An 11897-nucleotide genomic window follows, 5' to 3' on the forward strand; every position below is an offset into this window, starting at 1 on the left:
TCACTTAATTCGAATTAGATTAGAAATGGTATTAGAAATGGTTTTTCCAACCAAGTCCATAAAATTACCATGTGTTCTTTGAGAAACACATGTTTTAATAATAGTATGTGAAAAACATACGTTCTTTTCAAGTGTTAGAGGAAATATTTTAGAGAAAATATTTGTCTCTGAATATAATTGTTTAGTGACTAACATGATAAGTATCACTTGAACTGTTATATCAGTTTGTAAAAGGCTTTTAGTAAACACTGCAGGACTCATAGTAACACTATTCTAAGAGTAATGCTACACATCATCCCCTTGTCCTCTTTTTGTCCCCCCAAAATTGATGTGGCTCTTAAAATCACCATTGGATTAAAATCTAATAGTCATATATCAAAAATTCAATGGTGATTTGAAGAGCCACATCAATTTTGGGGGTACAAAAGGAGGACAAAGGGATGATGTGTAGCATTACTCCTATTCTAAAAATGCATTTGAGAATGCATGCTCTATTAAAAATGAAAAATAACTTGCTCTATATATATATATCAATTTAATAAGTTAAATTAACAAAATTTCCATAAATTCAATTTTGAAGAAAACTTCGTATTGGTATAAAATGAAGTCCAACATCCTTTTACAGGCTTTTAATAGAGTTGGGCTGAGCCGGATGGCAAACCCAACCTGATTAAGTTTCAGGTTTCAAAGTTTGTCAGAGCTCGACTCATTCACAGACTCCAACAAAGTTTGGCCCAACAATTCGAGACCGAATGGGCGGGTTTGGGCGTAGTCCAGCCCAATTCACACCCATACGGGCCATACCCGCAATGTGACGCCGTTAAGGTGGTGCGTTGCATTGGGAACACGTTGAAAGTTGGTTCCCAGATTCTACTCTCGGAACCGCCACCAAACGGCCAAACCAAAAATCCCCAGCGCGCGGACCATTTTACAAAGCAATCAGACACTCAAATTGTATGATCGTTCCCTCATTGTCCCGGCTTCTTCAACTTTCTGTAGCCTAGGGTTTGTCTGATCTTCCTATCGGTCACCGACTCACCTGGATCGGATCGGGCACCATGTGGCGCTCTCTCTGGCGGTCCATCGATCGCTTTTCGCTGCAGCATTTCAAGTAAGTTCTCCCCATGTCTCATCATCACAGCTGGCTTTGGTGTTTGAGCTCTGATTCACATGCATGCTGATTTTAATTTTGAGAAATTCTTCAAGGAATTGGAAATGCTTGAAATGATTACTAAGAGAAGAGCTTGGTTCTGATCTTGTTGTGGATATAGATACGTAATCGATGAGCTGCGGAGGATCAAAGCTGTGGATATGCGTAACAGGGTAATTTGATTTTAGATTGTGATATAATCCACGTTCCTTTTGTGTTTCTATTAGATCATCTTCCCTTTGATCTGTTCCCTCCAGGATTTGGTCATAGATCTACTGCAGTCTATAGTGGAGATAGTTACCTATGGTGATAGACAAGATCCTATGATATTTGAGTATGAATTTACTTGCTCATTATACAGCTTTTCTCTGCAAGGTTTATGCTTCTAGTTATCCCGATCACATTTTAATAGCTACTTATAAATTATCGCAGATGTTTCATGGAATACCAAGTTTTAGCAGAATTTGTTCGTGTGCTAAATATCAGCAGAAATTCGAGGATCGAGGCACCGTTGCTGCAGTATCTAAGCATAATGATTCAAAATATGGATAGCGAGCAAGCAATTTGTAAGATTCGAATGCCATTAATGTGTATGCGGAACTTGTAGAATTGTAGAATATGGATAGCGAGCAAGCAATTTGTAATCCTTTTTTGCCTGTCTGCAACGTGCATTTGGGCTTTGGAGAGGACTAGAGGAGGATTATCGAAGCTGTGATTATGTAGAAAGATTTTTTTTATATTGATAAATAATGAGCCTGAACCTTTTATTCCTGAGTCCAGTGACCAATGCTTGTACAATTTTGTGATGCATTTGATGGTTGCGTGATGCAGACTATTGTTTTAGCAATGATTATATTAACAGCATCATCACACATCAGTATGAATTTGACGTGGGAGATCTAGCTCCATATTACGTATCCTTTTTAAGGTTTTGATCTCTCTCTCTCTCTCTCTCTCTCTCTCTCTCTCTCTCTCTCTCTCTGTGTGTTTGTATTTCTATCCTTGTTTTGGTGAAATACTTAAACTAGTTGGCATTTTTCATGTTTCTTGCTAGGTTTATTTGTTTGAAAGGGAAGTAAACTTTTTGTCTGACTACTTCCTGGCCTTATTTTGTTCTTTCTTAAATCAGGGCAGTGAGCAGCAAAATAAACAGAGACACCCTTTGCCTTCTTGTAAAGGTTCATGGGGTAAGTTGCTTTCTGAGATATGATTTCATTATGATGGATCATCATATTCCTACTAGGCTGTGGTGTGAAAGGTTGCCTTAAAGCTTTATCCTGCATATGGTTTTGGATGGCTGAAAAAATGCACTTACAGAGATTAAGGCATCTAATAATTATACTTAAAGATAGAAAAAAGGTAGTCTTTGGTTTAAGGATAAAGTGTTTTAGGCTAGAACCAAACTCTTTGTTGTATCATGAGTTCCCGACTTTTCTTTCTCTGTTCTGCGAGTAGTTTTTGTTCAGCCATTGTTTGGTTTGATTAATTCAACTATTTCTTTGCTTAGGAAAAAAAATAAAAAATCAACCATTTCTTTCCTAGACATGCATGACCCTTCCTTGAATGCATGTGATGTCATTCATAGGTTACAGGCATTGTATCCCTTATGTTTATCAGTCAGCCAGGTTAACATTTTCTCATTTAGGGGATGGTGACAATCAACGATCTCCAATAATTAATCAGTATGTTCTGGATGTCCTTAGCCTCTTTGTTGAATTAACCCATGAGAACTGAAACGTATGGTAGTCTCAATTATCTCTGCATGTGCTTGCCGCTGTTCTTGCATTCATGCCTCCACGACCTTTTCTTTATTATATTTATTTGGTTGAGTTTCAGCAGTGGCCTCTCAGTCTTTTAATATTCTTCTCCTCATATTTTATGGAATCATGTCTCCCTCCAATATCAGGATTCTGTAGTCTCATTTCCCCTGTATAATGAGGCTCTTAAATTTGCTAATCATGGGGAAAAGATGATTCAGACAGCTATACGTGCATTAACTCTCAACACATACAATGGTATTGTGCTGTTTTCTTTTTTATCTTCTCCAAGTAGAAGATATTTATCAAATATTGTATGTAAAAATACATTTTTGGTATCTTGCAACAGTATCGTTTTGGTTATGCAGTGTGTGATGACATGATCTATCAATTTATAACAACTCCTCCAGTCTCAAACTACTTCTCAGACTTGGTTTGTCGACTGAGACACCAATGCTTTCATCTAGACACCCTTCTCCATGCTAAAGAGTATGTTTCTCAATTTTTAAGAGAAATTTGTCATTTGATAAATTATACTTTGGCACATGTACAAGTATCTATTTAAGGAAAAAATGTTCTTGACATTTATGCAGGGAAACATCCACTCATGGGAGGAGAAATGAACTAATTCTAGAAACTGATAAAATTGTAGATGATCTATACTACTTGAAAGACATACTTAGTGTTGGCGAGTATCGTTTGAGTAGATTAATCACCCAAAATCTTGTCAGCTTACTTGTCTTTCCCATGTTGCTTCCATTACTGCAGTTAAGGCAGATTGATGTGAGATACTCTCCCTCCCTCTTAGCTCTTTCTCTGTTTGCTGTTTTTCTGTATGATGTTTTCATTCAACACTATTTTTATATTTTTTCCAGGGCTCAAATATATCAGCAGTCACTTCTCTGTATATCCTTTGTCGTCTTCTTCAAGTTGTAGGTGGAAAAAGCATGATAGACGCTGTGGCTGGTGTTATTCTATATCCTTATATGACGTCAAGTGTGGGAGATGCTACTGAAAGAAACACAGTTGATGGCAGTTGGAATGCTAAATCTTTTTTGGACCATTTGAATCATATGGAAAAAATGGTATGTTCTGGTCCAAAGTCCGAAGGAGCAGAAAACATTGAGAGCAGCTATTTGTTTGGACATTTGGCAGAGCACATATCATCTAATTCTCAATTCATTGGTGGCCACCTGAATGATGTCTGTACAGAAAGGTGGGTCTGTGACGATAATCAATCTTTAAAATTCAAGTTATCGGCTTCATATACTTTGGAACTCTGAAAATTGAACATCCTTCTTTCACACTTTTGCTCGTTCCTCTTTTCTTTTTTCCCTTCTTTTCTTTTTTCTTCTTGTGATACTCCTGGATTAATAGAATGCCCACTAATAATCTAGGAAATAACATCAGATGTAATTAATTGAATATTTCTCAAAATAGGATGAATGTCTCTGACATGGGTTTTGGTTGCTGCTCGAAACCTGAATGTTAGCTATAATTTCATAATGACATTTTTTTTAAAGAAAGTCAGAATAATAGGGTGCTTTCTGTTTTCATTTGTATGTTGATTTTCTTTCCAAGACATAACTTGAGAGTGATGGTAAAGACACCTAGAGAGCATTGCACAGATGTCAAGTTCATAATTCTCTATGATTGCAGTGTGTTGAGTGCAATGTAATATTAACAGTTGAGCATGAAAGTTAATTGCTTATGATCATTTTCATTTTTGGGAAATATTATAATTTTTATTGACTAAATTCTCGTTTTCCTGGTCCAATTCTTCCATTGTACATTTTTGTTCGTACTTAAGGGTTGGGAGCTTTTTAAGCTCCTCATGTAACTGAAAATGGCATCTGGGGCAAATAGCATTCATAGCTTTTCATTATAAATCTAAACAGACATACTTATCAAAAAAAAATAAAATAAATCTAAACAGACATGGTAATTCTATTTATAACGAAAGCTTTAAATATTGCAGGGGTGGAATACTTGCATCTATTTTTGCTGACAATAATCAGAGTCTGCTGCTAGCATCTCTATTTTTATTGCTTATTTTAGCAGAAAGTAAAGGTACCTGTTTATGACTTTGGAATGTACCGGCTTTTGCTCTGTCTACCATTTTCTTTTTTTGTCGTCTTGATGTTGTTCACTTTGTTTTTTTCTTTTCTTTTGTCGGTGTATTTGTGTCTGCAGATCTTGATTATTTCCTAGCTTCAATGATTGGGTTAAGTGGAACACAGGATATGATGGTAAGTATCAATAGTATATTATTTTGCATCTGTCTAGATCAATTTTATTTCTTATCTAAACAAGTACCCGCAATCAATGTTTCTTTATCATCACTACTGATGGAACTTACTACCTCTGTTCTCATTGTCCACTATATTGTTCTTGTTTCCCCCTACATGGCCATGAGAAGGAAATAATACTTCCACGTGTAAAGAAGATATATTTGTTGACTAACCATGCTCTGTTTCTTTAAGTGCTTATATATTAACTGGTTGTAGAATTGACCTTCATGCATTTTTTTATACGATAAAATGCTTATGGGATGATTTAGATCCTTTATCCCTTGTCTCCTTTGACATTTTGCAGAACAATTTGCATCTAAGGATGGTGCCTTTATTTTTAAAAGCATTGTGAAGATTGTTTACCTTGTCATCCACCTCTTATCTTAAGCTTAATATACAATTGCTTCTACTTGTATTTGCATTTAAAACATATACCTGATACTGTATTTGCTTTCTTTCTTTCCTTCTTTCTTATAACTGAAAATATAATCGCTTTCTGATAATTTTAATGTTTACATAATTGGTACATTCAGTCGCAGACTCATGACTTATCAGCTTCACTGGTAGTGGATGGAAGTATCTTTGTGAAATTTATGCCCCAGGTATATCTACAATGTGAAAGTTATTCTGTTATTGTTTAAATTTTATATAGAAATGCATTCCCTTATATTACTTTTTAGGTTGTCAACTAGAAGATGTTGATTAAACTCCTAAAAACTGTTACCTTGAGTGTCCTTGTTATGTATATCTTTCATTCACTTTATGTATTTATACTGTTTTACATTTAAATTGCTTTTCATTTTACAGATTGTAAATGCATTGTTGACTATTTTAGCAAGCCAACCATCGTTGTCTCCGCTAGCTCAATGGCATACAGGGTGGTTCTTGCGCAAGCTACTGATTTATCAAGAGAACAGCCTCAGTGATCTTAATTTTCACCTATTCAATGTAAGAATTTAACTGAGCTTGTATACATTCTGTAGATGTGTATATACTTCTTACTGACTGCAACTTCAAAGTTTCTTTAGTTTTTCCTGGTTCTGATATTGGAAGTACTTTTGCTTTACAAACTTGCACATAGAGTGAAATGGATGGTCATTTTGTTTTACAAATTTGAGTCATCAGGATTTTCTGAAACTCACCCTATCTTCAGAACTTTCTTAGTTTCTTCTCAATATGATTGCATATTCCTTTAACAGTTGTATTTTAAGAATTCATATTGCAAAATTTTCAGATTTAGGAATCACAAGATAAGAGTCATCTTGCCTTTTGTTGTCAATCATGGGAGCTAGTCATGTCTGAATGGATATAGAGCACTGCCACTTACCTTTATATTTATAATTCATTTAAATCACTTCATTTTTATTCCTCGAACTAAATTTCTATATTTTCTAGTTTCCATTGACAGTTCTATATTTTCTAGTTTCCATTGGCAGACTTCATATGAGCAGTCCCGTGAACGCCTTTGGAAAGAACTTGATGGATGCTGGTTTGATTATATCCCAGATACTTTTAGAAGTGAATGGCCAAGCTGTAAAACAGGTACCCATGACTTTATTTTTATTTCATGGTTGGAGCTGAATTCCTTAGGAGGTTGTATGGCATAAAGGTTCAGAGGTTGAACAAATATGCCGCTTTAGGAAATTTTGGTAGTTAATCCCTCTGCTTGGTATAGCCAAAATTCGACCATAATGAAAAAGAATAGGAAATGTTTTTATTGGATAAACAATTTACATGAAATTCATTTCATCTATATTAATGTTGCATACAGCTCTTGAGGAATCATCCCAATATAAAGATCCCTTTTTCGCATTAGAGCTTGCTGACTGCCAAAAAAAGACAAACGGTATGTATTTTTTATATTAATGAAGATTTGATTTTTTATTTATTTTTTAATTGGATTAAACTGTTTCCTTTTACAACGGTTTGTTCTTTCTTGAAGAGTAAACAAGTATTATTTGTATATTGCAGGCGATACCACTACTCTTTCTGCTTGGCAAAGGATGGTAGAAGCTGTGAAGGTTATTATACTTTATTCTTATTAAATTTTATTTTGTTAAACATTATTTATTATTGTTTCCTGTGTTCAATCTACCAGATAAACCTGAATATGGTTTGTGTCCTGTTGTGGATTTTTTCTTCGGGCCAATTCTATCTACCCCAAATTTTGGGTTTTGAGTTCATTTGCTCGTGTAGTGGCCCTGTTATTTGGCTTATGAGGAGGGAGGGAGGGATTGTTTGGTTATTTGAAGGGCTAGGATTTGAGCGTAAGAGATAACCACCCTCTTGGTCTGTAATCTCTGACATCTGACAGTGAACCTTTTTAGCCCACTTCACCATGGAGGGAGGGAGGGAGAGATTGTTTGGTTATTTGAAGGGCTAGGATTTGAGTGTAAGAGACAACCTCCTTGGTTTGTAATCTCTGACATCTGACAGTGAACCTTTTTGCCCTCTTCACCATGGATGTACACTTGAGGCTGAATCACTTAAAGTATGGGGTGCTTGTGTTGCTGCTTGTTTTTTCATCAGTTTATATATATTAGCCATTCAAATGAAATCAAGGTTTTGTATATTTTTTACTTCAAAAAAAAAAAAAATGAAATCAAGGTTTTGTTGCAACATTTATTTCGTTGAGAATATTTCTTCTCAGTCTTATTAAGGGTTCTAAGCTGTATAATACGGATGCTGAGGTGGGTCACATTTTCCAATATTGCTACAATCCAACTCAACTTGAAGCAGAATGAAATGCTATGTGGTCTGGTGTTGGTGCCCAGATGGTGTCCAACCTGGCAAGAAACGTTGAACTTTGAGCGTCCTTAGTGTACAGATCTAAGGGATATGTAGTTCAATCACTGGTTGCCTTTATATTTGATGTGAGCTGTAGATGTAAGAGACAATAGAAAATGCCAATCAAGTATTTTGATTTGCTTTCACTCAATACTTGCCCTAGCACATTGTCCGTTGCTTTTCTCTGTTTTTGTTTTCTATAGCTGGATACAGCTACATCAAATTCCTTGGTAGACCTATATTAGGTCACATGTTCCATGCAATCTTTTTGTCCTCCCCATCCTACTCTGCATTTCTCTTATAACTTTGGAACTTACAATTAATTTCTTTAGTTTTTGCTCATTTCATTTCATTAATTATTCTCTATTACAAATTCGGCTGCTATATTTGTTTCTCTTTTACTTTGCGTGTGAACCCAAGTTTATATATTCCAAGAGTCCATTTTCTGTTGTTGTATGTTATATGAAAACTGTTCATTCGTTATTTAAGTTTGCTGGGGTGTAGAAGATCTCATAATAATTATTATATTTTTAGGTATTCATTCTCCATTTTCAGCTTAAGGCAGTCATTTCCAAAGGAGATTTGCTTGAAAAACCCCAGCTAAACATGACGACTGGTGCAACTGCCGATTCTGGAAAAAGCCGCGCCTCAGATATTTCATCTGCAAGCTTTGGATCTGATGTTTCTTTAGGTGGGGTAACATTCCAGAAAAACTTCAGTTAGCTGTCCAAAATGTTACAGAACATCATATTTTCTTGTTCTCTAACTTTCTACATATTTTGCAGGCTCTGGAATCCCTTGCAGTATAGCATTTTCCAATGCAGGAATCAGGGATGTCTGCCTGATACCTGTGGCAAGGGGAATGACCGGAAAATTGCTTCTCACTGAGAAACATCCCTTCCGCAGTCAAAGAGGAGTTGTTATTGCTATTGCTCCATTGGCCGGCTTGACTGTAAGTCCCAACATTGGTAGAACTAGGTCAGCATTCAGAAAATGTCTTGATGTGGTCTGACAACTTGATTAAATTGGTTTAGTTCAGATTTTGACCATGATCAACTTTGGCCTTTCTTGGTCAGCTTTTGGAGATACTTGTCGTGATCTCCAAATGTAAATTTTTTATCAAGTAAGTTTATGGCTGGAGTTCTCGATTCTCTTGCACTATGCAATGCCAGTGTTCAATTTTTACTCACGGACTTGTGCAAGAAAAAAGATAAAACATGGTTTACAGCGGAGCAATTGTTTTGGGAGAGAGAGAAAAAACAAATTGTATTCTACTGCACAAGTGGAACTGAAAATCCATTTGAGTTGTTAGTTGTCACATTTTGCATGTGTAATTTTTCATAACAACATCAATTGTAGTTGGAAAGGGGAATGATAAGGCTAGGGCACACTTCTGAAAGTAATGATACAGGGCTAGTGAACAGTGAGAATGTATGGATGACAGAGATGTTAACAATTAACAATTTTTTGCTGCATGTTTTCTTCTAATTTTGTCAATTATGGAGGAAAGTTTCAAGTGATTGGCATTCAGACAAAGATGTCAGGGGCTGCTTTAAACTCTCTTGATTTTCTTGTATATGCTAGATCCCTTTGTCTGATAATGCATTGCTAAGGTAACATTTTTGTCACTTAATACAGCCAAAGATAGACAAGGACCATCCCTCATGGTTGCATCTCCGGATAAGAGAGCTTGACCCAAGATTTGATACAAGTAAAGCTAGAGGCAACCACTTGAAGATGTCCAATCATTTTGCAGATGGGAGATGGACACTTGGTTTTTCAAACGCGAAAGCTTGTGAGGCGGCTCGGTTGTTGATACTTGAGGAAACTTGTAAACAGAGATCCTTTGTCGAAAGCATACTCGCTCCACTACTCCAGGACAATTATCTTGGGAATTTATCAGATAATCAAGATGAGTGAAGCTCTGATACGAGGTGTTGGAGGTTAGCTTACAATTTTTTTCTCTTTTTCTTTCCTTTCTCTGTCTCTCTCCACCCCTCCCCCTCTTCTCTTTCTTCTCTAATTTTGTTATTTGTTATTGTAACATAGCTAGGACGTCATTTCACAATAGTGGTGTTTATAATATAGTTCATCAAGTGCGTTGTAGTTCCATAGGCACACTTATTTTGTATTATATTTTTAAGCACGTTTTAGTTGATGTCAATGTAATAAATAGACTTCAAGAATTGTGTCCCAAATAATTTTCTAGCGAAAAGGAAAAAAAAAAAAAAAAAATTGTCTAATACATATTTTGTTCGCTAAAATAAAGCTTTGTCTCTCTGCTACTTGCAGCCTCTCATGGTTTGGACTTGTACGTACTGAGTAACTTCTGTCTCCTTTTAGTTCCTCGTGAATATTTGGCCACTGTTATGACTCATTTCCAGTGATTAAAATGCTCTCTCCATCCTCCTTATATTCCCTTCTATTGTTTGGTTGATTGCCCGGATGACTGGGATATGAAATGACAATACTTACTTATCAAAAAAAATATGAAATGACAATACTTAGTAATCGGGCGTAACTTGAGTCTGTCATCTCCCGTGGCAGCAGAACATTCTTTCCAGCTCAGTTTCTTTATACTATTCATACGTCGTGCTCGTACAGAACGTCAAACTGGTCATCTTCCCAGCCAGAGCCCTTGATTGAAAGTCACATGTTAAAGTTCCAACCATAATATCGATCCCAAGGTACTGACGGAGTGACGGGCACTCTCTCAAGTATTAACAGTGAAAAGAGAAAAAAAAAAAAAACATTAAAGCTGCAATAAACATCTTAAATACAAAACACTCTAAAAAACATAAAAATAGTTTTACCTTTCTGTCACATCAAAATAATGTTTTTTATTTTTTATTGTTTATTTTTTAAAAAAGAAAACACATCCCAAATTAAACACAATAACAAAAAGCCATAAACACTTGTTTTTTTTGTTTTTGTTTTTGTTTTGGTTTTTTTATTTTTTAATGAATGAGAATAAATTACATTATTTTTATATGGCAAGAGCGTCTTTAAGATGCGGCATTAGAATGATTAGGAATACATGCAGCTGCAACGTTACAAGAACTTTACTTATTGAACTGTACATGTACGAAGTATATATATGTTTGTTAATGTGTTGTCGAGTGTCTTCTGTATTTTTTTTTTTTTTGAGTAAATGTTTTGATGTCATATAAAAGTAAATGCTGTTTTCTTGTTTTAAAAAGTATTTTGTGTTTTGAATTGTTTATTAATGTAATTGTTTTGAGAATAAAAAACAAAGACATGAACAAACCTGGCAAAATTCTCTTGAACAATTTACTCATCATTAAAGTAGAACAGCCGAGAGAAAAGCAACTTGGTCAGATGGAGCAGAGTTCCAAACTTAACATGAAAGCTTTTTACCCAATCTAGATGCCCAAAACCATGCTATGCGATTGGGAAAATATAGTAGGCAAACCCATGTGTGTGTGCTGCAATTATAGGCTGAGAAGCTCCTTCTTTCTAGGCAGTACGTCGGACAGAATTATCCTCTTCTTTCGAGCGTTACAACTCAGCCGCCCCCAGCAGGTACAACCACGGAAAGCACGGAGTCTTTCATACCCTTGCAAATTGATGTTGAGTTGAGAATATGAGCTTATTAGGAATGGCATATTATCATTAATTTCCTGATGCCGGCCGTCAAGTTTAAAATGACTTAAGATTGTTTAGCGCATTATGGATAATAATAAACATAAAATAATGAAAACTTTTAGGAAAAGGGGTATGGTACTGGTACGTAATTCCATAACCTTTACATTAACAAGGCTGTCATGTCAAAATTAGAGCTACTTTTTCCTCCATTGTAACCTTTAAAGTCTGGCCGGCCAGCACAAGACTGTTCTCTCTCTCTCTCTCTCTCTCTCTCTCTCTCTGAGTTTTGTTCCCTCTCTTGAATAT

The 11897-nt window shown here is 35.7% G+C and overlaps 1 protein-coding gene across 4 annotated transcripts; it reads left to right on the forward strand.

The window, feature by feature from the left end:
• Positions 1–858: 858 nt before the first annotated feature.
• Positions 859–10171, forward strand: LOC133872994 (protein TRANSPARENT TESTA 9-like). Of its 4 annotated transcripts, XM_062310694.1 has the most exons (21): positions 859–1111; positions 1272–1323; positions 1408–1484; positions 1583–1716; positions 1982–2078; positions 2280–2337; positions 3057–3165; positions 3276–3396; positions 3501–3690; positions 3783–4123; positions 4886–4977; positions 5101–5156; positions 5732–5800; positions 6006–6146; positions 6635–6740; positions 6970–7044; positions 7170–7219; positions 8520–8676; positions 8771–8937; positions 9025–9108; positions 9624–9761. In XM_062310694.1, the coding sequence occupies exons 1-20, from the start codon at positions 1059–1061 to the stop codon at positions 9094–9096; spliced, it is 2217 nt and encodes a 738-aa protein (XP_062166678.1). In that variant the 5' UTR covers positions 859–1058; the 3' UTR covers positions 9097–9108; positions 9624–9761. The 4 variants fall into 4 exon arrangements, with proteins under 4 accessions (XP_062166678.1, XP_062166677.1, XP_062166675.1 ...); XM_062310693.1 differs by lacking the exon at positions 9025–9108 and having other exon boundaries at positions 1207–1323; positions 9624–10171; XM_062310691.1 differs by lacking the exon at positions 9025–9108 and having other exon boundaries at positions 9624–10171.
• The last annotated feature ends 1726 nt before the right edge of the window (positions 10172–11897 follow it).

This window comes from Alnus glutinosa, chromosome 7 (genome assembly GCF_958979055.1).
Source record: "Alnus glutinosa chromosome 7, dhAlnGlut1.1, whole genome shotgun sequence".
Lineage (NCBI taxonomy): Eukaryota > Viridiplantae > Streptophyta > Magnoliopsida > Fagales > Betulaceae > Alnus > Alnus glutinosa.

What these genes read in the sequence shown, in the direction of transcription:
- LOC133872994 (XM_062310691.1), top strand. Translation starts at nt 1,059, where the DNA reads ATGTGGCGCTCTCTCTGGCGGTCCATCGATCGCTTTTCGCTGCAGCAT. An exon ending in AATGATGTCTGTACAGAAAG is followed by an intron (nt 4,124 to 4,885) that starts GTGGGTCTGTGA and finishes TAAATATTGCAG; the next exon opens with GGGTGGAATACTTGCATCTA. An exon ending in TTGTGAAATTTATGCCCCAG is followed by an intron (nt 5,801 to 6,005) that starts GTATATCTACAA and finishes TTCATTTTACAG; the next exon opens with ATTGTAAATGCATTGTTGAC.